Source organism: Syngnathus leptorhynchus, chromosome 5 (assembly GCF_054491065.1).
Source record: "Syngnathus leptorhynchus isolate UIUO chromosome 5, UIUO_Slep, whole genome shotgun sequence".
Lineage (NCBI taxonomy): Eukaryota > Metazoa > Chordata > Actinopteri > Syngnathiformes > Syngnathidae > Syngnathus > Syngnathus leptorhynchus.
In genome coordinates, this window is record NC_141199.1 from 9830250 (window position 1) to 9858140 (window position 27891).

The window sequence follows — 27891 nt, forward strand, 5'->3', positions numbered from 1 at the left end:
ACACAATTGGTGAAATTGTTTGTTCTGTGTTTTTGACTTCATTGCAGCGGATGACAATGACCTCAATCCTTGTCTGCGTCCTCGTTGTGGTTGAGTCCGTGAACGCCTCACTGCAAGCGTGCACGTCGCCCCTTTGAGGTTGAAAAGCTAACACAAATGAAGCATAATAGTTTAGCTTTAAAGTTGTGCTATGAGAAAATAATACACCATTTAGTATCTATTAGGGGACTTTATTAATACTTGACAACACGTGCATTTTTTTTTTTAAATCTATTAGCACCAAATGAAAAAAATGAAAGAAATAAGTGTGTCGCACTTTCATATTTACCATGTGAGTTATCGACAACTTGTTTGTTTGTTCATTCGTTCGTCCGTCCGTTTATTCGTTTACTGGAATCAGTTTAATCCTAACTGAAAAGCAATTATGAAGCACTCATAGGCATTTTTAAGACTGTTAAAATGTTGGTATTGTCAGGATCGTAAGAATACATTTTAAATAAAAGTATCACTATTCTATAGCTTAAAGTCCTACCACATAATGAAGGATGCATTTTAGACACCTTGTCATTCGACGCCTTTTCATTCCAATTTCATTCCTTGTATAATAAATGCTTACTAATACCATAAAACAAATCTACATTTTATGGATCATAGTTCATTCCCAAATTGTAGAAAGCGTCTTGAAGTATTTATGGTTGGAAAATTACATGTTGCCGACCGAGTACCACATGAACTAAATATATTTGGATATACAGACAATATTTTATATTTGTGTTTTGGAATTACTTTTCAGACCTGGGATAGGAAAAACATTCAAATAGTAGTTTGTCATCTCCTCAGAAAGAAAAGTGATCAATTTTTTTTTCCCCAAAGATCCCCTAATCCGTTAATACATCCACTAATTGAAAGGTTTGAGTTTAGCTCCAGTAACAATTTGATACTTTCCATCTGATGTCACAATTCAAGCTTGCGGCAACACTGCAGACATTTCAGTGGCCTAGCCTGGAAAACACACCAAGAGAAGAAGTGACAAAGTGGACTTCACGTCACATTCATTTCACTGACGCAAGGCAACCTCAACATTAGTCAGTTAGTTGCCATTTTCAGCACAACTCAGACGTCATGAACACTCCATATTGATGATGTCATGTCTCACCTTTAACTATGACTTTGGCCAGTGCCTCACTGGAGCCGATGTGATTGGTCGACACACACTTGTATGTTCCGCCGTCACCCATTTTAACAGGAGCTATGACAAGCTGTCCATCGATGGTGGTCTGACTTCCAGCGGGCAGGTTGCCTCTGCCTACCCGGCTCCATTGAAACTGAATGGGATGGGAGCCGTGGGCCAGACAGCGCAGAGTCAGAGTATCACCGGGTTGGACCTTCACCTGCTCGGGCATAACCGTGGCATAAGGAGGGCCTAGGGCAGAAGGAAAAAAAGAAGAGAGGAGGGAGAATCATCATCAATCACTGTTCAAACAAGCTCTGAAAGTTTTGGACAAGCCGCAAAATCACCATGGCCTTGAGGTTGTAGTTTAGCATTCCATACAGAAAACTGCCTTCTCATACTGTATAAGTCCATAAATGAATAGGAGGAACTCCCACTGACTTGAAGAGCATCACAATTTGGACACCCATCAGTCATGATTTTTACTTTGATGATATTTGAATGCATTAAATGTTAGTAAGTAATGCAATTTGTGTCGATATAGTTTGACAAATACATTTTGTTTCTGTACTGGCGTGAATTATGCAATTGATGTACATATGTATTTTATCACTGTCTTTTCACTTCTTCACTCTTTTTTTTTTTTTTTTACCAGCCACAGGGAGCTATAATAAAGCTAAAATATGGTACAGCTATCTCTACTCTGGAGTTTAATTTTTCCTGTGCATGGCCCCTGACAAATAGTCGTAAAAATTTCACGATGTGTTCTGGCAGGCTTGGTCCACTTACTCTCCACTTCTATTTGCGTGTGTGCCTCACTGAAGCCTTGTGTGTTGGTAGCATTACAAATGTATTGGCCGGAATCCTGGCGCCCCACACTGGTCAGTGTCAGGACCCCACCAGCTACTGTGTGTTTCCATGGCAACGGGGCTCTCAGTTTGGACCATGTGATGACAGGAGGGGGAGAACCTGAAAGAAATAGAGGAAAAAAGGATGGACATAATGTTATCATCTAAAATGTTATGCGATGATGTTACAGTATTAATGTCTGTGTGTTTTAATACTTTTTAGTTGCTTTAGTATGAACAACACAGCTTGAAGTATTTTGCAACACATCTGTTAGAAGTTAACTTTGGCACTTTCATTGCTCATATTATTCAGATAAAATTGTCATTTGTTGAACATTTATTTTTCTTGTCATTGTCAGACTGTGTTGCAATCACTTTTATCCTCACAGTGGTTCACTTAGGCATAGTTAAGAAATAAATAAAATAAAAAATAAATAAAATACCAGGATTTATTTCTTTTTTGTTTGTTTCAAATTGCTTTCAATTTTTCACTTCAGGGTTTGCCGTTATACGAGGTTGGGACTTCTGACTGCATGAAATTTTAGTTACTGCATTTCTAGTCATGATAACATTGCTCAAATGACTAAGAGGTTTAACTGTCTAATAAATATATCAACAGCTTACCAGTAGCTTGACATCGGATAGTGACACTATGACCCTCCACCACTGTCATTTCTTTATGACTCACTGATGCAGTGGGTGCACCAGGTCCCCCTCCCATGATGACCTCTAATTTGACCTCTGTTTTGCCCACGGTGTTCTCAGCTTGACAAATGTACACACCTGCGTCCTCTGGACGCACGACAGTCCACTAGAAAAGAAAAAGGTGATGGGATTTCAAGAGAAGGAATGTTAAAAGCATTATTTTGGTTCAGGTATTACTTCTATGGTGCTGACACCATCTGTCTCCTCAGAAGGCAGCTGCAGAGCGGAGTCTTGGCGTCTCCAACTCAGCTTGGGCCGTGGCCTGCCTGTAGCCCGACACTGCACTGATACCCGGTCACCAATTTTGACCCTCAGGGGCCCAGCTGGTGACAGGCGCACTTTGGGAGGATCTGTAGGGGAGGTCACCATGAAAGAAAAACGTCATAGAGTGGAACTTCCAAAGTTAATCAGGGTGTGCACACTTGTGCAATGGCATTATTTCTATAGTTTGTCATTTTACTACCAGCCTTCAAAAAACATTAGAATGTTTTTGGGGTTGGGTTGTTGAGGTTGGTCACATTAATGGTGGAAAAAGTTCTGAAATGGCTTAGCTTGGTATTTTGTCACAAAAACTTGGTATTTGAACATTTTTGAAATGATTCTGAAAATCTTCCTTTGCTGTTGTTGAAGCTCACATTTGATGTTGATCTGTGCTGAAGCAACGCTGGATCCAGCAGCGCTGGTGGCCACACATTGGTACTCGCCCTGGTTATTTGGTCGAGCATTAGCAACTGTCAGAACCACACCATTGGGGCCAAGCTTGATATTGTCTAGCGGAAGAAAAAAAAAAAGTTGGTATTTTAGCACATGGTGACTGACATACATCGAGCATAGCATTTAAGCTGACACTCCAGACCTCCTAAGGCTTGATTGTTGGCCTTCCTCCATTGCAGCTGGGTGGAATGAGAACCGCTCGCCACTTGGCACCTGAGGCTGACCGACTCGCCTTCGCGTACAGTGGTAACCTGGGGCTCCACTGAGACCTCAGGACCTTGACCAGTGGCTGCAGGGAGGGAGAGCATGCGTTCACGCAGACACACACACACACACACGCACGTAGGAGAACACACGTGCCATATCCAATTCTGTGAACCTTTAAACGGGTCGGAGTAAAATGCAGTGTAAACCAACAGCAGCCCAAAGCAAACAGTCTGAGTAAATACGCAGATTAAACACAAGTGTCTCTGACGACTGAACAAAAACAAGAATATTTAAATGTATTGAGTGAAATTGGGCATGATTAGCTAAAATCCTCTTTTTATTGTCACATTAAGGGGCTTACAGAATTAAGTGACATAATTAACTTCAAACACAGTATGCCACCAACAGGGACCATATTTAGTTATACCAATCATAAAAGTTGTAGCTTATGTCTGTCTTTCAAAAGCAACCAAAATACTCTCGGCAGCTTTTGTTTTGTTTTATCTCCAGTATATTTTATGCTGAGGCAGTCACTTTCTATTAAAACACACAACTCATGGTAAACACACGCAAACATGTTCTCTCTTCACTACCGCTCTCAAAAACATTAGAATGTGTGTTAAAGACATAATGGACAGAAATTATTCTAATTACCTGAACATAACAGGGAGAAGAGGAGCAGAGCAAAGGGGAATGAGTCCATGATGACTACAGAAGAGAGTTCAATCACTTTCTGTGCTGCCTGACCATCTCTTTCTGCTAACATCATGGTCGACCTTTCACCCCTGACTTGGCATTCGCCTCCTCCCTACTGAAATGTGATAAAAGAGGATCAAGAGATCTTGCAAAGGGATGTTTTCATAGAAAAAAAATACGTGTGCACGTCATTATTACTTTGTGCCCTCAATTGTTTTTGTTGTTTAAGACCATCAAACAAATGTAAATCTTTGACTGAGTTCACACCAGTAAATTATTATGTTATTAAAGAGGAAAAAGCAATTCAAAATTACATGACTTTTACATGGTGTCCATACAGAAATCTTTGTGAGCTAGTGTCATTCAAAAGTGTGTGTTTTGTAGAGAATTTTATTCAAAGAATTATTGCAAAATATATGTAATGGAAAAATCAATACAATAACTCCAAGTGGTGCATACTGTAGTTTAATTATTGAGTAAATGAGCAATCTGACCTCTTGGGCAAAGATTGGATTTCTTTTAAAGATGTAATTAATTGTTCAAAAGCTTCGTGATTATTGTTTAGTTTTAAGGCAAGTCTTGGGAAAACGATTCTCTAACCTTTTTCTGTATCGTCAAGAGCCTGATATGCTGCCATCTCGCGTCAAGAGTCAGCAATTAAACACTGACGATTCACTAACATTTTTCAGTACTGTCGAATTTGATATGCTGCCATCTAGCGTCGAGAGTCGGCAAATAAACATTGACGTATTTTAGGCGTGAGTTGTTCTGGGAGTTGTAGTTAAACAGGACTTCCTGCTTTTACTAGGAAAATCACCTACAGACGTCAAGAGACATTTCATTGCAGTTTCCTCACCAGACAACTAACCTTCAAACTTAAGAGAAGGGAAGACTTTTCATACTGGTAAGTTAGTGTCGATGAGGTGATGTGTTTAAATTTGTGGAAGAGGAGAGATCTAACTTTTTTTTTAAGCAAACACGTTTTGACGAATAATCGCAGCTGATGTGACTTCAGACCGGCTGGTCGTGTTTGTATTGTAAACGACAGCCAACATGCCTCCTCACTTATTTGCTTTTTTAATAACTCGGCCTTTATACCAAACAAACTTATTGTTATGGAACGCTGCTTTAAGTTGATTATACTTAACTTTTTGAAAAATGTCCAAATGTGTATACAGTAATGTAAGTTTTATACAAAGGTACACGTGTCAATTTGGTAAACACTGGAAACTTTTCATAATTAATCTATAATTAATTTAGATTTACTTGGACTTGTACTAAAAGTAATTTTACTTGGATTAGGTCCCTCAGAAATACTCCAAATAATACTAACCCATTAAGTATACATTTAAAATACATTTCTTGTGTTTGCTTCCACAATTAAAAAGATATCTTTTGACCATACACATACTGCACTGCATTCATATTTTGAACTCTTTCATATGAATTTTAAACTCCAAACATTTGGAATGTCATGCGCTGAACTTGACTTAAACTTAATTCCGAATGGACTCATCGTTTCCGTGTCTGGCCACAGCGCGTCATAACACTGCCATTCATAATGAATAGGAGCACTGTGTCTTGCTGTATGGCTCACGAATAACTAAATATGCTTTGTCAGCCTTTAAACAGCCCCTATTTTGCTGCTGATTTGTCACATGATCATTAACAATAAGCTGTCTCAATTCACCATAATACCTTGACTGTCACTAATAGAATTTCACTTGTTAAAATAATAAGACAAAAATCAGCTGAGCGAAAGCACCAATGTGGAGTCTTCTGCACTCGATGGCCCCGACATTACCTCGACTGTGTGATGACATTACATTAAAAAAAATAAAAAATAAAACAATTATTGTCATTTTAGTGTAGTTTACATTGAGACCTGCAGTGCATATTGAAAGCTGTTGCTAATATTTTGGTCCCTGTGTACAACTCAGACATCAAAAATAAAAAAATCAATTAGTATATAATTGAATTAAAAAAAAATTGTGCATTGTTATTTCCTAACAGTGTCTGTTGGGATTAAATTTGTTCATCCATAATCGTACTTTTGGAAGGGGGGGGGGGGGGTTAACAGTGCTATTTTATCACTGACAAAAATGAATATAAAAAAACTCCTTCAGTTATGATAGGCAATGTGCTATTGCAATTACATTTTGTGTGATACCGTTCTTGAATTAAATCCCATCACATATGATGTTGTCTTCACAACCTTTTAAAAGTTTTGGATCTTCAAATGAATCCAAAATACAATTACTGTGGTTGCAAATACAATGGGTGCATTTTCTTAAAAACGTGGTGAGACCAAACATTTGAACCCAAGTACACCTGCATTTCAAAAGGTCAAATGTGGCATATACGTACCTCCTTGTCTTTTTTTCCTCTTCTCTTCAGATGGCCACCACAGATTATGGGGTAGTTCGGCCACTAACAGCAGTGGCGTGGACATCCAACTCTTTCACCTGCCCTAAAGACTTCTCCATGGTATAGATTGAGATGGAGATTCCACATTTTTTTACTGCATATTGTGCTTTTATTCATCCATACACCTTGAATGAAAAATGCACCGTTTCTAGGGAAGGAACATAAAAAAAAAACGGGCTAGCCCCTTTTGAATATTTGTGGAATTTCTCTGAAGGAGGATGTTGAGTAATTTGAACTCACAATTAACATGCAATGTCCTCATTAAAAAAGAAAAAAAAACATTTTTCACATCATGCTGTTGCTGTTTTTAAGTGTCAAGATAACCTTGGCTTATTTGCTCAGAAGTACTTTGGTATGTGATCGTGGTAATGAGGGAGCACAAACCTATCACATTTCTCTGTTTTGATCCTTTTTTTTTTTTTTCCTCTGTCCTCTTCTGAAGGTCATTGAAAATTTGGCAGAAGGTGTCAATGCGAATGACTGTCCATCTATATTTATTAGCATTCTGTTTCTATCTGCAGATCAGCCTCACTGAAGATGGAGCTAACGCAAACTTCACACGCAGCTTCGCCATCAGGTCGGGTTATTACCTTTGCTACAGTAAGGTAACTGAGAGACACGCCCACTATTTCAGAAATTTTCTTTGGGGTTTTTGCTTTACCGCAATACATCATGTAAGCGTGTCTCTCTGCAGGCCACCTCGGGTGGGATGGTCGTGTCAGACATTCAGGTCATTACTGACAAGGATGCCATTCCTCATGGCTTCTGCTTCATTGCAGAGCACTTGGAACCAAGTGAGTACACACTCAAATTGATTCAGACAGTTTGATGTGTAGACCAATTAGATAACCGAAGTCTGAGGAGTGTTAACAATGAAGTGAGTGGTTTTGAGTAACCATTTGATGACTGGTGAATTTCTGGTAGAAGCCACGGTAGTCTTTTCTGTATTTTACAATGCTTAGTAAGAATTCTGAAGCTTGTCCTTACTCCACTTGTGTTCTGCTTACTCCTGCCTAGCTCTGCAAATTGTCTCATTGGACTAGAACTCGGATTTAGTTTTTGGCCTGCACAGTTTTTAATGGAGCCACAGAGTCTCGTATAGTTTGTCAAACAAGGAGCTGAGCTCTTCTGCGTTGACAGAAGTTAAGACAAAGGGATTTGACGTTAGGTTTGTTAGGATATTTTTCAAGTGTACTTAATATTCTGCCAGCATCAAATGTTTATAATAAACCAATGTTGTGACTAGACTTTGCATACAATTTCAGTCGATTTACTTTGGTAATATTCCGTACGTTGCTGTCTCCAGAGGCCACCGTTTGGAAGAAAAAACGCATTTGTGTGCGTGTCGTCCCGGTCGGTAGTGTGGACACAGCTGTCTTGGATCTCAAACTGACAGCCAAAAGCAAAATGATGTTACAACACTACACATGTGTTGGGTAGGCGCCGTACAATCCACGACATTCAACTGTACTATTACTTCATCCAGCTCTGTTAAATACTTTATGTGTTGTTTCTAGAGACATCCACGGCTACGTGTTGTGGTGTCGAAAGGGTCATTTTACCAGCACCATGCCCCAAGTCAAGCCTCGTAGTGTCAGTCTGGGCCTTCGTAGACTCTCTCTGGAGCTTCCTCCAACTCCACAACCTCTAAGAGCCAGGTACACTTTGTTTTGTTTTCTTTAATGAGAGGAATTGCAAGTTGTCATTGAACAATAAAGGAGCCTCTCCTATTTGGGAGGTTTTAAGTTCTAAGTTCTTGGTGGGTAACGTTTCTTCAGCAATCCTCCTCAAGTGCCTTACGGTAAAATGAGCTACAGGCGCCACTCCCTCCATGTCAATGAGTCCCTGGACAAACCGGCTGACAGCAGCATCCAAGGAATCACAGGTAACACATTATTACTGCGAAGTAGTTGTTTTTTTTAGGTTTCTTCCAATATGTTCTCTGTGTCATTTATGTGCAGCGCTAGATGGAGTGCCTTTCAGCCTTAACCCAAAGTTTGATATCCAACCAAATCCTACGGTATTTTCAACTCTTTTTTTTCTTTTTTTCTTCTTAAGTGATCAAATCTGCTCCCAGCTCAATATAATTATGGCTAACATCTGCCACTGCAAAGGTCTTCCAGAACCATGTTAAGTTATCCCTCTTTATCACTCTCAGACTCCTCAGCTCAACAACATTCGTATAAAATCGCTCCAAGATATAGAAAATGAGGTAAGACCACTCGGCTGCACCACTTTCTTCATTACCCTTCCACGTATAAATGTAATGACTTTGTATTGATTTTCCAGTATAACTACACATTTGCAGTGGAGGAGTTGGCTGCCAAGAAGGCCAGACCGCTAGTGTCGACATCCTCAGCAGCTCAGTGATCTTTGTTCTTTCCCAAAGCAACATCTGACCTCCTCCAATGGAATGTCATTGTGGTACAAATGAAGGAGCTTTGAACTTGAAATGTCATTGAAAAGGCATGCACTAACCATCTGTTTAAAATGTTGTGAATCAGAGCATCATCAAACATTCCAGTTAAGTCTTCCATTTGTTTGAAATACATTCTTTGCAAAAATAACAGGGTGACCAATCTAGTGAAGATATAAATATTGAGGTGATTAATCAGACAGTCATCATGATTCCTTTTCCATGCTTTGTTTACAATTAAGAATGTGCAAACAATCATATGTATGATAAATGTTGTTTTATGTTTGTGTGTTTGTGCGTTTTGATGGCATAGGGAAGAGATATTTATCTACAGTGATTTAAATTGAAATAATTGTATAATACTTGAGGAAAGAATAAAAATGACTACAGAAGAATTCTTCATTTTGTCATATACATATGCTTGTATACTTCATCAAATAATTCATATTTTAGTTGGCAATTTCATTGACCTGATAAGTCTATAAAAATGACTATAAAATAAATCTGTCTGTGTGGAGTTTGTATGGCCGAATTGTTGTGTGGGTTTTCTTTGTTTATTCTGTCCTAAATTATAAGGAAAAAAAATAATAATCTCAGGCCTCAGATTTAGACGTTCGAACCACTACTTACTGTGGTGCCTTGGTTAACACATTTTTTGACGTGGGCATTGAAACATTTATTTATCTATGTATTTGTTTACTTACGCGCACGCACACACACACATGCATACATACATATGCATAATCAATGGTTGGAAGTTTGCCCCTTGTGCAACGTGAAATCCAGGAGCGGCATTTGACAAGTTTTTCCTCTACGAGCAACTCACTGCGCTGCTCTCCGCTGGCTTGTTTGTCTTGCCGGAAGGAGGCTGATTCCAACCAGCTGTTTCCCGCCTCACGCGGATCAGCTGCGCGCACGCGCGCGCACCTACGTACACAATCACACAGTAGGCGGGGGCAAAAGACATACACACAAACACGTAGTAGGCGGAGGCAAGATGACACACGCGCGCGCGTGCACACACGCATTGGAGGGAACCCCATCAGCTGTGGACAGCTACAACTTTTGTTTTTCCAACCCTTTCCTTTACATTACCGCGCGTCTTGCATACGCGTGAATGCTAGAACATACAACAACAAGTGTACAATTCGCAGATCTTTTTTTTTTTCCCCGAAAGAGAGAAGTGGGAGGGTGAGAGAGCAAAACACGCGTTTTAGTGGGTGGCTTTGAAAGCATGGAATATTTCATGATGCCGACAGAGAAGATACCGAACCTGCAGCAATTCAAAAAGACTGAGAAGGATGTTATCGGGGGACTATGCAGGTACGTTCCAAAAAGCACGTTGTGGTTTGTGTTGTGGCGGCGGGCTACGAGCACGACTTCAAATAGCGCGTTAGCCGTTAGCTGCTAGCATGCGATAGTTTGGCAGCAAGGTTGTACAAAGTGGCGGATCGCTACCTGCGCTGCAGCCATTCCGTGCGAGCGGACGTTAAACCGAGACGCCCCTGTCGTGTCGTTTGACAGCAGGCGGGTCAAGTTTTGACCCACGAGACACGTTAAGAGGGCAATCGCTCCCAAAATATGTAAATCAAGCACTTGAAATCGATACATCGCAATTTGCAGTCGAGCACGTGGTGCTTAACGTGTTCGCCAGAATCTCGGTTTTTGCAAACAAATTCGGTTCAGCACACACTATTATGTCACGTTCACTATTACAAACATTTTGCGTTGTACCAAAGTGGAGATATTTGAACCATTAACGCTCGCGTTGCGTCTTTTATGTTTTACACAAGCAGTAGCCATGGTTGTGTTGCTAACTCTCCAAGCTAACTCAGCATGAGGATTTTTTTTTTTCCAACCGCGCTCGCTTTTAGTTAAAAGCCGAGACTGGCCTCTATCTGTCGGTTCAACGGGCGCACGCACGTTGGGTCACCCGCGCGGCCTTTGATCGATGTTATTTTCGGGAGGGACGGTGAACGTTGACTGTTCGCTCGGCGCTAACTGTCGAACGCATTGTTCTCCTCGGTGCCCGGGGGCCTTCTGCTGCTTGCCTGCCTACCACTGCTGCTGCTGTGCTCAGCGTGGACTGGAGAGGAGTCACATTTCACTGTGCTGCTACCAGCTGGCCGACGCGCCCTCCGGCGGCCATGTTGGAGGTGCGCAGCAGTGAGCTCGTTTGTAACGTCGTCACAAAATAAATAAATTCTAACGGAAAGGTCATAACCTGTTGGTTTGTAGTAAAAGCTGAACCAAACACTTCATGAGGCGCACCTGAACAGACAAATACAGGGGACGGCATTTTCGGCCAGCTGAAGAAAAATACTTGAGAAAAATGTAAATACCTCGTTATATGAAGTATGTCACACTGATGCTACGAACAATCTGCTTTTGGAACCCGTTACACAAAGATGAGATCTGACCATGAGTTGAAACCCTAACTACAAGCCGCTAACTCAAGTTTAAAACCTGAATCCAAAAGTTGTCTTGACTTACATTTACACTTCTTTGGGATTGAATTAATGCTTTTTATTGTTGGGTTGTCTTCAAAGGCTCATTTGTGCAATTTTTATCAGTTCATGATCGAAGGTTACATTGGAGCACCCGGACCCCATCTATCCTTTGAGCACGATCTGATGCCTGTGAGGCATTTCACAATCATTTTGGACATTGTTTTGCTTTGGCTGTCGGTTTTACGAATCACAATGTTAGTGTGGTTTTCCCGCCCACAAGGGATCCTATTGTTTTCAAAGCCGCACAAGCAAGATGCCATCTGACCTTGAGTGTTTTATAAACATCTCCAATCAAGTTCTACTGGTTTGTTTCCTCGGGTTAGTTGTCCCCTCTGCAGCCTAATTTCGGTTATAACATGTTTTTCGTTAACATGTTGTTTGTTGAGGTGGTTCACAACCCTGATAGTCAATTTAAACTCATTGACCCAGAGGGCAGAGGTCAAGATTAAGTCCTTGTACGTTCAGGCAAATCTATTTTTAGATTCTGTTTCATCCAGTATTAAGTATTATTGTGGCTGTATTTTTGTCCAGCATAGATGCTTTGTGTGTGACAGTGTTGAGCAAGCACTTTTTTACATGTCTTGTGATGTTGCTACTACGAGCAAAAAAAAATCTTCTACGATGAGCAACTGGTCCCATATGAAAACATAAATGATTACCTTTGTCGTGTGATTGTTCTTTAGTCTGGCCAACATCCCCTTCAGTCCAGAGACGGCCCAGGACCAAGAGAGGCGAATCCGACGTGAAATCGCCAACAGCAATGAGCGGCGACGTATGCAAAGCATCAATGCTGGCTTCCAGTCCCTGAAAAGTCTCTTGCCTCACACAGATGGAGAGAAACTCAGCAAGGTACGTGGTCATACAATTGAACAGCAAGTGAAAATCCACTATAGGGACCAGAAAAGTTAAAGAACAGATCAGTTCTCAGAAACAATTTGAAAAAAAAAAAAAAAGGTTTCACACTGATCTGTTCGACTTTGTGTTGACGGAGCTTTACTTACTTTTGGGTCTCTGCAGGCGGCCATCTTGCAACAGACAGCAGACTACATCTTCACCTTGGAGCAGGAAAAGACGCAGCTCTTGTCACAGAACAACCAGCTCAAACGCTTCATACAGGTATGCCCAAATGCTGTTTTAGTGCCCTGACTGGTAATCTTTGGGCTTTGTTCAAAGAATAATAGTGCCTTCATTCAATGCAAAGTGTGTGACTGTTGGCTCACCCTGTTTCCACAATGCGACTGCAGGAATTCAGTGGTTCCTCGCCCAAACGGAGGCGAGCGGAGGAGAAGGATGAAGGCATCGGCTCTCCAGATACTCTCGATGAGGAAAAGGTAGAAGAGCTGAGGCGGGAAATGCTGGAACTGCGCCAGCAGCTGGACCGAGAACGCTCCGCCCGTATGCAGCTGGAGGAGCAGGTGCACGTATCATTCAAGTTGTTTGCATTAGCCGATTATTTCGGGTCCCATTTCAAACGCTGATAAATTTGGAGGTGGTATATCACTACTTTTGAACAACACTATGGTCAGTTTACGACATAGGGCACAAAATACGGGTTAGGGAATCAGAATGCTGCCATTTGTTTTTATTGTACACGCTTCTATGTATTGTCTACATTTAATAATGGTCTTTTTCATATAAAAACAGTTAGAGTGAAGGTGAGCAGGCACATTTGGTGGATTACGTGTTGCTTACGTCACGTGTGTTTGGCTGCAGGTGCGCTCCCTGGACACCCAAGGGCACCCGGATCGTCTCAAGGTGATCACCCAACAGGTGGAGGAGGAGCACGCGCAGCTCCAGAGCCAGACGCTGTTACGACTACAACAAGTTCAAGCCGCAGATAGACCCCCTCACAGTCCAAAGGTTGGCTAAGCACACATTCGTACTTGGAAAGTCCACCTGTACTTCAAGAGACTCGCGTGATGAGAAATACAAATGATTTTTTTTTTTTAAATAATGTTTGTATTACGAGTAATCAGACATGACTGAAGACATGATTGAAGTTACTCATTATTTGTCTACAATATATAACAAAAGGTGATTTGTATGTTTGTTCAGGTGGTGGCCCCTCCCACTCCCATCGCCTCAACCCACCACCCGACAGTCATTGTGCCGGCGCCGACACTAACCCAGCAACCCCATCACCATGTCACCGTGGTGACCATGAGCTCATCTCTCCACAACAGCACCGTGTCTACGTCGAGACAAAACCTGGACACCATTGTGCAGGTATGTCCTTTGCATATGATGATGTGCCCAATGGAAGGTCATCCAAAAGGCAAGCTTTTAGACAAATGTTCTGCCTTTATCAAAAACAATAATGGTTCTGTTTACTGTCGTTTTACCATGTAACTATTGTGTATATTCAATGATATGGTGACCGATTAATCAGCCAATATTGGCTATTTTAAAATTGGCAGGAATTTGGAGATTTTTTTGTTTCTTTTTACACTAACAGTAAAGGCAGAAAATGACATTCAACTTCTCTCACCCACACACAAATTGGCCAATACTTGACAATTTTTCTCTTTGGTGCAACGTTAAATACAAAGAGAAACTTTTGTAAAACAGTCAAATGTTCTGCCCATGATGTTTATCGTTATTGTAAGCGACCGCGAAAATAAGTTCTTTTCTTCAATACATATTTTTTTTAATGAATCAGTTATCTCAAATTTATTGTGCCAAAAATTGCGCTACCTTCACACAGTTTTACAGTCAAAACAGCCTTCTGAGGCAGAAGAATAACTACGTTGCAGTCCATGACAAACAGATTAGATATTTCTGGCGTACAGTATCGTACTGCAACTAAAATATTACAAAGTGTGTGACTGAACCACAATAACAAACCCGTTTAAAAAAAAAATTTTTTTGATACATCTCTCGTATCTCATCAGATTGTGGTGGTGTAGCTTACATTGTGGCTAATTGAAAATATGCTGCATCGTTCGCTCCTCTCAGGCCATCCACCACATCGAGCGCACTCAGGAGAGGCGAGCGAGCGCAGAGGAAGAGCAGAGACGAGCGGTCATAGTCAGCCCCGCCCATGTCGCCATGGACACCGCCTGTTCAGACACAGACACGGACACAGAGGGAGAGGACTGCTCAATGAACTGATCGTGCCGTGAACTTCACAAACACTTAACACCATCTCACTGTAAGATTCCATCCAGAAGCTTGACTACTTAAAAAAAAAAAAAGTCTCTCCCGACCTCCCACTCCCTGTAGTGAAGCGCTTTTCGCTGTCGCTCTCGTAATGTAAATTGTCTGACTGAAAACTAGGAGTGGTCAGCGTGCAGAGGAGGCCAAGTGAGGTTTCTTGAGGCTGCTCCTCATCGGTCCGTCCTCCCAATTGTTTTCCATTGCCAGGCGCCGATGACATTATTTGTGCTGCAAATTGACCTTTTCACTATAATGGAGAACTGAATGTAATACACGAAGCAGCAATTTGTGACTTTTTGATTGAGAAACGGGGGATTTAAGAGTTAGAATCTTTTCTTTCCCTCGTCTTGCGTTTCTAAACAAGACAGGTCACAGGAGCGATACTAAAAGAAAGGATTTTACTTGAACGAGTATACTTATCAGCTTAAGCCCTTAAAATAGATATTGAAGAATATAAGCTATTAATCAATTGACAGTCTGTTAAGTGTTTAGGGAAATGTACCCTGTCAGGGTTACTGAACTGCATTCTCATATAAGATTATTTGAAAAATTGGACGGTTATTTGGTTCGATAAGGAGCAAGTTGCCTTGAGATTCAAAATTGGAGCCCCCCCCAAACTGCAACTGCCGACTTAAGGTGAGAGCTAAATGTTGGTTCACTAGCGTTCTGGTAACAACTAGTGGGCTTTCTCAATCGCTGTCCGACAACTTGACTGAATAATTGGAGGAAACAGTCTTATTTTTTAAAGATGAAAATGTGATGTACTCTTAAAACATATTAGTCTGCATGACAATTTCAAGTTTTCCACCAAAGATTTTCAGTCGCAACTTCTGATCTTGGTTTGTTGATTTCAGTGACTATGCACTTGTTTGCTACTTATGCAATCGCATCTTCAGTCCATTTATACGCGTGGCGAAGATTACTATGCACCGCTAATAGGTGTGTACGTCACACCAACAGTAAAAGTTGTGACTCGCTTGTATCAAAGAATATCATTACCGTTCTTACGAGGTGCTGTTTGCCAACATGGTGCTCTGCTGACTAGCTAAACATTTTCAAATGTGGCAAGTCATTTGCCCGTGTTGGAATGAGTTTTGTGTGGTTGTGCTGGAAAACAACTTAAGTTGAGTGTTGTCAAATACACCAAGATCGGTCACTGTCAAATCGAAATACCACAAAAGTCCCAAATGAGCACTGGCCAATGCTCTGAATCGCTTCACATTATGATGTTCATCTTGTCTAGATGTTTTTTTGTTTTTTCTTTTTAAAACTGGAACTCTGTGTTTCTATTTCCAAACACAATTTGATGCTGTAAACATTCCAAATGTTTGGAGTTGTCTTTTCATCTCGCTGCCTTCTGTTGAGTGCATGTTCGTAACAGAATGTCTTGTGTAACAGGTATTTTCTTTTTGTTTTGACAAACATGTTGTATGTGGACGCCGCCGCCGCTCGCAATCTAGCATCGATGTTCCATCTGGTTCGACCTGTTTGTTCCATACAAAGTGGGAAGTTAAAGGGGGTTGTTCATAGTGTCAAAGAGGGATCAGTGGAAATCTGTTAATTATGAGGCTGCAGCCTGAAGTCAAACTGGAGCTTTGGTGGGTGGAACAAAAACAAAACAAAAAACTTTTCAATATGATCTGTACAGTACACATTGTATTTCAGCACTGATGCCTTTCAGTGAAGTTTGAGCTATTTGGTATTAAGCACTTGCTGTCCTCTACTGCCTGAAACAATGATGAGGAAGTTTCATTTCATGTTTTTAAGTACGCTTTTTACTATGACTAATTTTGTTCAATGTGATCTGCTTTTCTGTCTTTCCAAATTTATTATACATTTGTTGGTGTTTTATATTTTTATCTTTTTTTTTTTCAGTCCACGTCAATAAGAAGCTGTTATATTTTTGTTTAAAAAACCTGGGTAAACAGTCCTTTGTATAAAGAATAAAAAATAAAATTTGTACTTTTCTATGATAACATGCTTGATCATTAATTGATTCATTTTGTGTTTTGGGCCAACAGCATAAGAATAACACGTGAGAATTTTAAGCATGAATGACGAAGTTGCCAGATTGTTCCCATTGAAAACAAATCCAATTTTGTAAACAAGGTGTGCTACATAGGTCAACCACCATTACCTACCAATGTGTACATAATGTCTCCCATGTCTATTGGTGAGCCTCTAAGCATATTTTTTGGCAGCTGGGGTTGGTTTATTTGACACAGTTTAAAATGAATCTCAATTTTACAAGTGAGTAAATGAAAGGCCCTTTCAATCATAAGCGTATTAACAGTCCTTCGTACACTGTACTGACCATCTAAGGCGGGTGGGCAATTCCGGTCCTCAAGGGCCTGCAGGTTTTATAGGTCTCCCTGCTGCAACATACTTGATTCAAATGATCAGGATTGTTATCCAGCTTCTGCAGACCTTGCACATTATCTGACCAGGACCCTCGAGGATGGCAACTGCCCACCCCTGATCTAAGTGAAAAGAGGAAATTCTATTAAATCTCAACAGGCTGAGCGGAAGAGGGCTGTCACCTTCACTGATCCACTTGATTAGTCTGCAAGTGTTTCGAACAATCCTGGATCTTCTTTACTTGCTGGGCACTCAGAGGCTCTGAGCACATAGGACACACGGTCTCAGTCTCCAGTAACCTGAAATTGTTCATCAAGGACAGAAGAGTGACCTTTTTTAAAACTAATTCATTCAAATTGATATTGTAAAACCTGGACTCATAAAAAATAATGGATTATTTTTGTCTCGCCAAAATGTGGCTGTGTCAAATCAACAGAGCTCGTGTCATGCCACTTACAGGATGAACTGAGAGTAGAGTGCAGGAAATTCACAATGAGGACACACCGACCAATCTTCTTTCAGCATATGACGACCCTATAATTGTGATAAAGCGAGACACAAGATGCAAACTTCTGGGAGGGAATTGTCAAATGTCAGCTCAGCCCAACGAGTGATAGAGCACACTCACCGTGGCGATGCAATAGGGCAGGTTGTTCTTGCATGAGATGCAGAGCAGTTCGTTCTGCGGAAGCTGGAAGCCGCAGTAAGGACACGGGGTCGTTTCCTCTTCCAACTCTGATGTATCTGGACGCCTAATGAAATTAAAATCATGTATGAATAGAAGAGTAAATAATGGAAGAAAAATACAATCTTGGAAATTCTCATGGAGTTAGAGCAAGGGTGAGCAAGCATTCATGTTCAAGAAATACATTTGATTTCTAAAACAGCGCATGTTATTTTGTGCCCTATGTGAAATTAGTTGACGAGCTGGTCATGTTGGCCGCTCACCGAACCATAGCCTCGATCTTCTTCCTGTAGTTCTGGTGTATCTCGTTTCGGTACTCAGGGCGCATGAGCATGGCGGCAAAGCCAAAAGCGGAGTTCTTCAACCCTGCTCGGTGACATTCAATGACCGCCGATGTCAGAATGGGCACAACATCTGCGGCAACCCAACAAACAAAAGAGACCTTGTGAAAAAAAAAAAAAAAAGGCAAATCTCCATGGCGGTACGGTGAAACATGTAGTTAATATGTCAGACGTTCTGGGGCTCAATGACAAGTTAAGATGTTGAAAAGGGATGAATAACTACCGTACATTGTGTGCAATGACTCACGTGCTGGAAACTTGCTAATATTTTTGCTGACACGAATAAGCATGCGTGCCCCTTTAAGGTGGTCTCTTCTCTTGATGTGGATCTGTACACAAGCACATATCAAAATATTTGTTCAAGTATAATTATTACAATCATAATTGTCATTGTACAGTAACAGTAAAGCACTCAACTTAAAATTATGGGCATGACGGTGTATAAAAAAAATATTTGCCCTCTTCTCAAACCTTCATTTATTTTGCAAATGCATGCACTCACTTTTCCCAGCAGGTAGGAATGCAGGATCATCAGGTTAGTGGCCATTTCCGCAGGAATCTTTATCTTATGAGCTTGCAGTTGTGTAAACATACTGAACAGCACGTTGTGGGAGCTACGGTAGTTACCTGGTAGAGACACACAAGAACAAAAAAAACAGCAGCATAGTTGTTTTGTCACATGTATTATCACACAATAGAAAGTAAACAGCTTTTGGTGATCATGCCTGCGTTCTGTTCTTCCCTAGCGATGATGATGGCAGTGCGAGCAGCCTCCCTGTACTGCTGGAGCGCCATGTAGAGTCGGAACAGGTACTTGGCATCCTAAAAAAAAAAAAAAAAAACACTCAGACTGTCACTGTGATACAACATTCAGACATCACTGAGGCAAAGACTTCTTTCTAATAGTTGTTTCTATGTGACACTTTTTGAAACGGCACTTTAGTTGCTGTGTAATTGCGATACCGTAACGTAAACAGTTTAGGTTGCCACTGACACGATAAAAAACACAGTATAAAAATCACCTTAGGGATGCCATCACTTTCCCCCATGAGGTATTCTATTAGTAAATTAGTCAGTGAGGTGTCTTTGGCGTGGCCCACCTGTTTTTTTGAAACACACACATAAAGCACATGCATTTTCATTGTTTTGATAACGGTGATTTTGCACCGGATACGTTGATCTCTCACTGTCTCAATCGCCATGTCCAGAGCCAGGCTGTCTTCCGTATTAGGACACTTCAAAAAGTGCTTCAACGCCTGAAGAAGAAAACAAGAGAGGCCAGTGATTACCATGGGAAATAATCCAAATGTAATTAATTGGTCAGTAATCATTTTCAATCATTATTTATCACAAAACATTAGTGATGGGAAATGAAGCTTGAAATATGATTTGTGAACCAGTTTTTTTTTCCGATATACTAATGACTCCTCTCGATGGCATTGTTTGTACAGACTATCCATTTTATAAAACCCCTTTCTTTAAACCAACAGTGCCCTCTAGAGGAAGAAAAAAATACAACGTCTGATCCATGAAAGAAATTTGAAGCTTCTACAAAATTCATCTTCGCAAGTGAACAACTAAAGACTCTTCCACTAGAGGGCAGAATGTACATTTAACCATGCACCCATCTGTTGCCATTCATTCATCCATCCATCCATCCATCCAAAACGACATCATCAGCAGTATTCAACTAAGCGGCCCCAGATTTCACATTGAGTCAGTGCATCGTGAGTAAACTATTCCAGGCTTTCTTGAATGTAAGTGTGTAAGTAAAAAGACGGCGGTGGGAGTGATAGAGACGAAAGAGGGCTCCTACTCTGCTGTATTGTCCACACTTTTGAAAGAATTTGCCAGCTTGCAGGTGGTTCTTTTCTGCCTCAAAGTACAGGGCGATGCTCTGATAATCCTCCAGGGTTGCGTCAGAGCCTGTTGAACACACGCAGCAGCAGTTGAATTCATGTTTCAGTTTGCGTTAGTCCACAAACGGGGCAAAACAATGAACTTGATGCCAGAATTTGAACTTGCAAGAGTGGATAGTCACAGACCGATGATGTCGGCGTAGACCTCCATCTGTCTGTGCTGCTGTGCAAGCTGGAAGGCTTCGTCATTGCACTGAGACAGCACCAGGAAGTGGATGGCCGAGCCATAATCGTTCAACGACAAGAAGAATCTGAAAAGACACAAACGCATCAAGAGCTGACACAAAACAGCAGACTGAATGAATGAAAAGCATGTATTGCCATTTTTTTTGGAAAGAAATAGTTTGGAAGATACACATTTTTGAAAATTACAATTGTTTCTAAAAATCCAATCCCTCTTTGTTGTCCACCTACTACAACCACAATAATTAAGATATTGTTAAAACTTTATTTTTCTTGTTAAAACTTTATTTTTATCGAGGTAGACATTTTGACAACTCTTGTATTGAACCCGCAGGTGCACCTAAGTATAAACATTTACAGTAGACTATTTTGTCCCACCTGGCCACCATCTTGGCTCCTTCAATGCTCTGCGTTTCCCTGACAATTCGAACAGCACCTTCTGGGTTTTTCAGGTGATCCAGCAGCACGCGAGTCACATTGTCCCAGTCCTTAGCACTACCATAGGCTTGTGCCGCCTCTTTATAACTGATAAACACAAAAATAATGACATTGGCTTTTTTTTCCCAAGACCTGATCTCAATGGAGACATCGTGAAGAACTTACTTGCCATCCGCCTCCTTGGCTTTAGCATACTGCAAGTGGATTTTGGAAGAGGTGACATTCGGTAGCAACTCCCCCACCTTTGCCCTAAAAGAGGAGTCACTTCATTGTGGAGAACCCTGAGACCACTTTCAAGGTCAGAATGTTTTCAGGCCTTGTCTTACCAGTTTTTGCAGCGAATGTAAACCGATGCTGCCTTGTCGTAGCACTGTCCTTTTTCATAGAGCTGAGCAGCTTCAGAGAATTGCTGTGTAACAAAATCAAGCATTTAATAGACATACAAAAACAACACAGCTGCTTCAATACATCACAGAAACTAGGAAAAACAACTCTTGCCTTCATGTTTTCCAGTATGGCTGCACATTCTTTCTTAAGAACTCGACTTGGGTGTTGACTAGCCTGGGTCACTCCTCTCCTTATGTCACCCATTCGAATGGACATCCTCGCTACACCTGCCTGGCACACCTCATCATGCTCCTGGAACTGTGACCCGAGGGGAAAGCATCGTGACAAACCAGTAGAGCAAAGACCAAAAAATACACAACAACATTGACAAAGTTTTGGCAAAAACTGAAGTCGTACTTCTGTCCTTATTTTGTCGAGTGTGTTGCACTTACTTTATTATTATGAGTCATGCCTTTCTCATAGTGTGCCAGAGCATTCATGTAGTCTCCACTAGAGAAGAAAGGAAGACACAGAGAGAGAGCCAGATGATGCATCAGCTCTGACATTTTAGATGACAGAAGGATTACGATTGATCCATGTGTGTGTGTATATGTACATAAACTCCAGATGAACGGCATATTCTTTGGAGAGAAATGGAATCTGGTCTTCTGCTAACCCCTTAGCTAACTTCAGAGCACTGTCCCAGTGTAGCATGTCTCTCCTCATCTAAACAATAGAGACAATTTAACTTACAACAACTGGTTAGTTTAGAATGCTGAAGCCCCAAAAACTATGAATGTCTATGAATCTGACCTCCAGGGCAGCTATGGGGCAGCTTGAAGCCAGATACAAGTCCTGAGCAAGACAGAAGTCCTCCAGGAACATGGCCAAATGGCCTGCAAGCAAGTTATTATCCTCGATTCCCTTTGAATCGACAAAAAAAAAAAACATGTTTGTTTCTTGATAAATTCATAAATGTTCCGTTTGTTAGAAAATCCCAAACTATTTGTCAAGCAATGTTCTAAACTCCACCACCCATAGTTGTACCTGGATGGCTTGCAGTGATATCACCATGCCCACATTGGCACTCATGCGGTAGAAGTGGATTGCCAGCTCGACCTCCATGTGGACCAGACAGGCTTTGCCGATCTCTGCTTTGTCGGCTTCGCTGCCGTCAGTCGAGCACAAATCCCAGCCTTCATAAAACCTATCGAGTGACACGTCCATCTGAATCAGAATTCTTTGTCCTTCATAAAAGCACGAGGCTTAAAGGAACTAACAAATACATACAAGATAACCACAGAACCTTTTTAACTCCTAAGGAACAATTCCAATCAGCTCAATGAAGAAATAGAAAAGCAGCAAATTGCACCTGTATTTGCTGCTTTGCATTAAGATACAGATAAAAAGATAATAAGTAAAACTAATTGTGGCCCTATACAGTGATTTAAATTCTGACCATTTACCAAAGGGTTAAAAATAAAATTTGAATAATTGAACGATACAAAACTGGTTAGCTGAGTTTACATCAAATCTCCCTTTGGAAGAACATTATGGAAACTTGTCATATATTTTAGGGTTCCACACACGTATATTTCCTACATGAATACAATCTAACAGGCAGTGCTAATAAATCAAGACTCCTCAATCAAAATCAGCGGTACTAACCTCTTAAGCTGGAGGGCCTGTGTGAGCTGCTTGCCAAGTTCTGGCTGAGACCCAGACGGCGTGTTTGTTGAGTGTTCAAGGAAGGAGTGTGTGCTCAGAGCCACTTCATTGATCTTGCCACTCGCCGTCTGGCACGTAAGCACCCCGTTGTAGAGCAGCAAAGGCTTCTGGGAGGAAAGGAGTGGAGTGCTCCCCACTAACACCACTCGCGGGCCTAGATAACCATAGAGGAAATATGAAAATACAGACCAGCCCTTTCCACCTAGACACCAATCACCACTACATTAGCAATGCTAACCACATTAAAAAGGACAACTTTGAAACTTGTTTGGTGTTTTCCTACCATATATGGTGGTTTTATGGGCAGCGTAGGTGTAGACTTTGTCATCGTCAAAAGCTACAAACACGACTCTGTCTGCGTGCCAATTGTCCCACAGCACTCCAGTGATGGTGGGGGAGAAGTTTGGGAGCTCAAGGCACAAATCTGCCGCCTGGAATGACAGAACACGAGAATTTGAGTACAGAGCTCATTCTGTGGGAGTTGACGAGGACAAATAGACAAATTATAACTATCCACCTCGGACTGCTAGCCAGCCAGTCAGGTTTGTTAGCAGTGGTGAGAGAAAAGTAACCTTTCACATTCACTTTCACATGGAAGGATAATTTAGAGCAGCCACCGGGCCAGGGATTAGTAACAATCCATGGGACATTTGGTGCCAGTCCACAGACAAAGAAATTGTGTCTGTGCCTCATGTCAAGCAGCTTGTCTCTCTTTCATGATAATGTAGTAAAAAAATTAAGACAGCATGTGAGCAGACTAAGTAAAAAAGCAAATAACTTTGGAGACCTTCTGCAGAAAGGGGGAAAGGCCAAATAATGAGACAGATGGAAAAAGCCTGCAACTCCCAAGAAAAAGAAAGTTGCATTTTAAAGACAATGTTTTCATTTGAATATATTTGTGGTTTTCATTGCGTTGTGCTGCAGTGATGTCAGACTATTTACTGTAACTGTATTTTCAGCTGCTCAAAAGTGTGTCAATCATTGTGCATGGACTTACACTTGAAAGGGTGAGCAGGAAGCCATTCTTCTTGTCATCGATAAAGACCAACCGTGTGCCATTTACATCTGGGAAAACTTTACTCACTGCCACGGTGTGACTGTAAGTGCTCACAATCTCCCAATCCTCTACCAGAACACACAGAACATTACCTAACTGGAAGAGGAGGAGCAAAACGGGAAATTTAGTCAGTGGACAGACATTGATTCAGCTTTTTTTTGTTGTAAATACAGAGAATGAAAAGAATGAATAAGCAAGTGCTTTGTGAGTTGCCCAGCCTTACATCAGTGCCATAGTAGAGGAAGTCAGCAGTGAGCGCGTGGCAAAGGATACGACCTTTTCTGTCATCGTCCGGGAACAACTTCATCTGCTTCCTTTCCTCCTGTTCACTGCCATCGATCTAAAAGACAAACATGGTAACAATCATGGACTTGTTGTTTGTAACGCACTAATGAGTGTAGCTATGACTTACCATATGCAGTTGCACTTTACCGTCAAACAACGCCGCAGCATATTTTGCATTCAAACACATGTTGGCAATTGTCCCAAAGTACTCAATCTCCTTCAATTTGGTAAAAGCTGGAGATAAATAATCCAGTCAAACGAATTGCGTGAAGCGATATGACTTAAAGAATGTTAAACGTGACACATACCAGATTCCTGTTCTAGCGGTGCATAGAACCAGGCTTTGTTGTTCATTCCGACAGCAACATGATAAGGTCCTACAGCAATGAAGGTCGGTTCTACTTCCACTTGTATGGCCACAGGAGGCATCTGCAAAACAACGGAGTTACTGAGGCGCACAGTGAATCTAGTGAGCAGTCTTTTCAAATTCCAGCATGTTTTGCTGCAGTGACTTTTACAGATCACACTTCAGTCATATTCTGCACTAAGTTGACAAGCAAAGAAGTCCGAAAACAACCTACGATGTAACATGTGACTGTGATAAAAAAATATAGCTTTCACGATTATAGTTTTAATCTTTGTAATGTGAGGTAGTATATAATTAACAATACAATGTGGCAAAACACTGGACCAAATAATAAGCTTAAAATCCCAAACGAGGTTTATTTTGTTTAGTCACTTTCAGGTTCCAATGATGCAACTCCTCACCCCATAGTTTGACACTGTGACCTCCAGCAGAGACGTAAGGTAAGCCAATCTGGTTCCATAGCTATCCCCCAGAATGGGAAGCTTTGTGAGGAAAACATGAAGAGTTCCTTTCTGGGTCGATACTGCCAGCAGCTGGCCATCATCCGTCCAACTGAGCTGGTCCAGACCTGAGCAGAAAGAATGGGAATCGAGTAAGAGAGAGACATTTTAAATTACTATATCGAAGCAAATGTCCGCACCTTTAGTCTCATCCTCCAGCTGTATCACATTGCTAATGTATTTGAAGTCAGAGAGATCATGGATCTTGATGCTGCAATGGACAAGGGGATTTAGTTGGTTTAGTGTTAAGTGCAAGTTTCATTAGGATGTATTACACACCTATTGTCTCCACAAGAAGCAGCCTTGTTTAATGCAGATGAGATGGCTACGCTGTTAAGACTTTCTTTATGGTTCCGAGCCTGGCAGAGCTCATGCCCAATCTCTCTGACGTGAGTGGAAATGACCACAAAGTATCCAAGAGAGAAGCCAATGAGTATGTACCCATCACCAAACCTGATAAAAGTGGGAGAAAAATCTGTGAGGATATTTTGTGTGTTCTGCAATAACAATAATAATCATAAAAGACATCATGGTAGTTTAAAACAAAATACCAAAAGACAAAATGTAATGTGAGTGTGCATCTGTAGTGTACCAGCGATAGGAGACGATGCGCCCGTAACTTGCTTCAAACGCCAACTCATACCAGTCGTCTGTGTTGGTGGTGCTGAAAAGGACCAAGATCTTTTTGTCCACGCAGACACTCACCTAGACAATAAATGAATCTATGATATTTATAAGACATTTCATTATACACTGATAAAATACAATGCAAGTGGTGTCAGAAAATCTATCTAAGCTAAGATAATGGTAATGTTGTTTAATCGATTGTTTGTTAAATAATACAGTGAAAAAGGATGTTGAGAGAATAATTCCAACATGAAGCTGTTGAAAAATAGGGGCACAATGAAGCTCACAGTGTTCTCTCCTTGGGAAGTTCTTTCACTGGTCTTCATCATGGAAAAGTAAATGTCTGCAGGTGCACCACGCAGTTTTATCTACAACAAAATAAAAACATGTCATCTCTGTGTAATTCCCATAGAGCTCCTGAAACGTGAATGCAATGAGTGAGCCATATGCCAAGAAGAATTTGAAGCTGCATTTTTTTTTTTCGATGGGACAACCTCACGAATCGTGTCCCCCTCTTGATTGCTGATGCTCAAATTGTTGTCATCACACCCAAGGGCCAGTAGATTTTGAGAATTCCAGCAGCCACAGGTGATCTTCTTGGTATGTTTGCCTAGCATACACGGCAAAAGAGTTAAGAGAAGATCACAAAAACATGACAATCATGCTTGTTCAGTCATTTACCTAATATTGGGATTTTGTGTGAGGTCTGCTGATTGTAGATTAACAGGTTTCCTTTTGCAGTGCCAGCTGCCAGCAGGGGGCCCGTTTTTGACCACACGATGAGAGAAATGTGGTCTCTGTCAGGGAATATTTTTTTTTTGTAATCATTCCACATATTAAATTGGTCTGTTTGTCTAAGCAAAAAGGAAAATATCACCACTACATGTTTGATTAATAATAAATAGACAGTAAAAAATATATAATTGCATTGCTAAATTGCACAAGATGGTATTGAATGCAAGTATACCTCATTCCACTGTCTATTTTGGATGTTTTGTTGACACTGGCATCCCAAAGGTATATGGAGCTGGATTTTGCTGCTATCACTGCCAAAATGTCCCCATCTTTATCCCAGTCCATCCCCACACAGCATCTGGGGAAGCAGGAACAAGAAAATGAAGGTGATTATTTCAACAATAAAACTTTCTTTGGCTTCAATTGTTTTTCTTTTCCTTGACACATACCCAGGAAGGCTGATTTCAGTCCACTTGTGTCCATGGCGATCAAATATTTTCACTGAGCTGTCTTGTCTGATGGATTGGATACAGCACATCACATGATGCATTGGTTAGCAGGTCAAATTTTTGCATTCCAAGTAGCAACACTTTTCACTCACCCTGCAACAGCTATATAATTTCCAAGGGATTTCTGCCACTTGTACAATAACTTGGAGCCCATCCAAGCATTGTCTATGAGGGTAAAAATGCTCTGGGGACACAAGAGGATTATTACCGAACAAATTTAGTCAAGATAAATGTCTTTTAACCGACACAACATATCCACACATAATTCCACTCGCTCTCATTGTTATTTCATTTTTAACTGTACATCATATGCACACCACTCGCTCTCATTATTATTTCATTTTTTAAACTGTACATCATATGCAACAAGTGTGCAATAGAAATATTTTTGATCACACTACATTATTACAAGAATGTGACTAATCCAGAAGCTGGGTAGTGTAATAGAAACTTGATTCACTTGACAGGAAGTTGAGATGAAAAAGCACTTAATTTGTCAAAATGGTTTTTATTTTAAGTTTCGTTAGCTAATTAGCACTACGTTAAGCAAATCACTGTCTAAGTGAGGACAATTCCATTCCTTTCAACTCGGTGATGCATAGTAAACAAATAACATTAATGTTAAAAATAAAAAATAACATTTCATGCATTTGCGTGATACCAACCTTCATCTTGATGAGATTAGATCTTTAATCGATCTATTCTGTTCGATGGATGACACAATTTGATGCCACAATGCTTCGTCTTGTGAAAAGAATATTTTCAGTTTACTTCCGAAAACAGATTAATTTTGCTGCTGCACACATGCTCAAAGAATAAATGTGTGAAAAGTTGGATGTGAGAATTAGTAGACGCCGAAGCGTCTGGACCAGAAGTCATAGCAACAGCTCTTAGCCAATCAAGATCGGTTCCGGTTTTAAAACCGGATATCAGCGTTGAAGGGGTTCTCCTGTTTTATGTTCCGGCCAGGAACAAGAATAAC

General features: G+C 40.9%; 4 protein-coding genes across 5 annotated transcripts; 2 read left to right on the forward strand and 2 right to left on the reverse strand.

The window, feature by feature from the left end:
- Window positions 1–209: 209 nt before the first annotated feature.
- sid4 (secreted immunoglobulin domain 4) lies at window positions 210–4465 on the reverse strand. The gene is made up of 8 exons (XM_085911156.1): window positions 4300–4465; window positions 3581–3727; window positions 3360–3494; window positions 2902–3074; window positions 2644–2830; window positions 1961–2140; window positions 1157–1423; window positions 210–1002 (listed from the first exon to the last, which is right to left on the reverse strand). The coding sequence occupies exons 1-8, from the start codon at window positions 4412–4414 to the stop codon at window positions 998–1000; spliced, it is 1209 nt and encodes a 402-aa protein (XP_085767282.1). The 5' UTR covers window positions 4415–4465; the 3' UTR covers window positions 210–997.
- Window positions 4466–5102: 637 nt separating this feature from the next.
- Window positions 5103–9716, forward strand: mvb12a (multivesicular body subunit 12A). Its single transcript, XM_085911158.1, has 10 exons — window positions 5103–5245; window positions 6739–6828; window positions 7290–7373; window positions 7463–7562; window positions 8075–8204; window positions 8286–8426; window positions 8547–8653; window positions 8730–8788; window positions 8927–8980; window positions 9058–9716. Exons 2-10 carry the CDS (start codon window positions 6739–6741, stop codon window positions 9136–9138), a joined length of 846 nt encoding a protein of 281 aa, XP_085767284.1. The 5' UTR covers window positions 5103–5245; the 3' UTR covers window positions 9139–9716.
- Window positions 9717–10158: 442 nt separating this feature from the next.
- LOC147056812 (transcription factor AP-4-like) lies at window positions 10159–16820 on the forward strand. The gene is made up of 7 exons (XM_085911157.1): window positions 10159–10507; window positions 12378–12543; window positions 12712–12810; window positions 12939–13109; window positions 13408–13554; window positions 13750–13920; window positions 14650–16820. The coding sequence occupies exons 1-7, from the start codon at window positions 10419–10421 to the stop codon at window positions 14803–14805; spliced, it is 999 nt and encodes a 332-aa protein (XP_085767283.1). The 5' UTR covers window positions 10159–10418; the 3' UTR covers window positions 14806–16820.
- wdr19 (WD repeat domain 19) lies at window positions 13814–27816 on the reverse strand. Of its 2 annotated transcripts, XR_015065982.1 has the most exons (38): window positions 27575–27816; window positions 27002–27093; window positions 26850–26915; window positions 26633–26758; window positions 26347–26462; window positions 26160–26275; window positions 25953–26033; window positions 25631–25743; window positions 25318–25491; window positions 25179–25249; window positions 24940–25106; window positions 24480–24600; window positions 24299–24405; window positions 24110–24226; window positions 23827–23982; window positions 23113–23260; window positions 22770–22983; window positions 22149–22308; window positions 21915–22025; window positions 21718–21827; window positions 21554–21611; window positions 21273–21419; window positions 21101–21183; window positions 20940–21023; window positions 20715–20861; window positions 20280–20404; window positions 20051–20160; window positions 19422–19490; window positions 19257–19334; window positions 18960–19056; window positions 18737–18861; window positions 18482–18563; window positions 18157–18307; window positions 17837–17960; window positions 17666–17742; window positions 17391–17507; window positions 17165–17330; window positions 13814–14753 (listed from the first exon to the last, which is right to left on the reverse strand). XR_015065982.1 is itself a non-coding variant. In XM_085911155.1 (37 exons), exons 1-36 carry the CDS (start codon window positions 27578–27580, stop codon window positions 17393–17395), a joined length of 4044 nt encoding a protein of 1347 aa, XP_085767281.1. In that variant the 5' UTR covers window positions 27581–27816; the 3' UTR covers window positions 13817–14753; window positions 17391–17392. The 2 variants fall into 2 exon arrangements, 1 of the variants encoding a protein (XP_085767281.1); XM_085911155.1 differs by lacking the exon at window positions 17165–17330 and having other exon boundaries at window positions 13817–14753.
- Window positions 27817–27891: the final 75 nt, after the last annotated feature.

Bases quoted from the DNA above. Each gene is read 5' to 3' on its own strand.
- sid4 (XM_085911156.1), bottom strand. From the start codon at position 4,414: ATGATGTTAGCAGAAAGAGATGGTCAGGCAGCACAGAAAGTGATTGAA. The intron at 3,075-3,359 runs GTGAGCTTCAAC...CCTCCCCTACAG, and splicing joins AGCACAGATCAACATCAAAT to ATCCTCCCAAAGTGCGCCTG. The intron at 2,141-2,643 runs GTAAGCTGTTGA...TATTTCTTTCAG, and splicing joins TATCCGATGTCAAGCTACTG to GTTCTCCCCCTCCTGTCATC.
- mvb12a (XM_085911158.1), top strand. From the start codon at position 6,739: ATGGCCACCACAGATTATGGGGTAGTTCGGCCACTAACAGCAGTGGCG. The intron at 6,829-7,289 runs GTATAGATTGAG...TTCTATCTGCAG, and splicing joins GCCCTAAAGACTTCTCCATG to ATCAGCCTCACTGAAGATGG. The intron at 7,374-7,462 runs GTAACTGAGAGA...GTCTCTCTGCAG, and splicing joins ATTACCTTTGCTACAGTAAG to GCCACCTCGGGTGGGATGGT.
- LOC147056812 (XM_085911157.1), top strand. From the start codon at position 10,419: ATGGAATATTTCATGATGCCGACAGAGAAGATACCGAACCTGCAGCAA. The intron at 12,544-12,711 runs GTACGTGGTCAT...GGGTCTCTGCAG, and splicing joins ATGGAGAGAAACTCAGCAAG to GCGGCCATCTTGCAACAGAC. The intron at 13,555-13,749 runs GTTGGCTAAGCA...ATGTTTGTTCAG, and splicing joins GACCCCCTCACAGTCCAAAG to GTGGTGGCCCCTCCCACTCC.
- wdr19 (XM_085911155.1), bottom strand. The intron at 25,107-25,178 runs GTGCGGACATTT...CTTTCTGCTCAG, and splicing joins GCTGGAGGATGAGACTAAAG to GTCTGGACCAGCTCAGTTGG. The intron at 20,405-20,714 runs GTGGGACAAAAT...GTGTCTTTTCAG, and splicing joins GGAGCCAAGATGGTGGCCAG to ATTCTTCTTGTCGTTGAACG.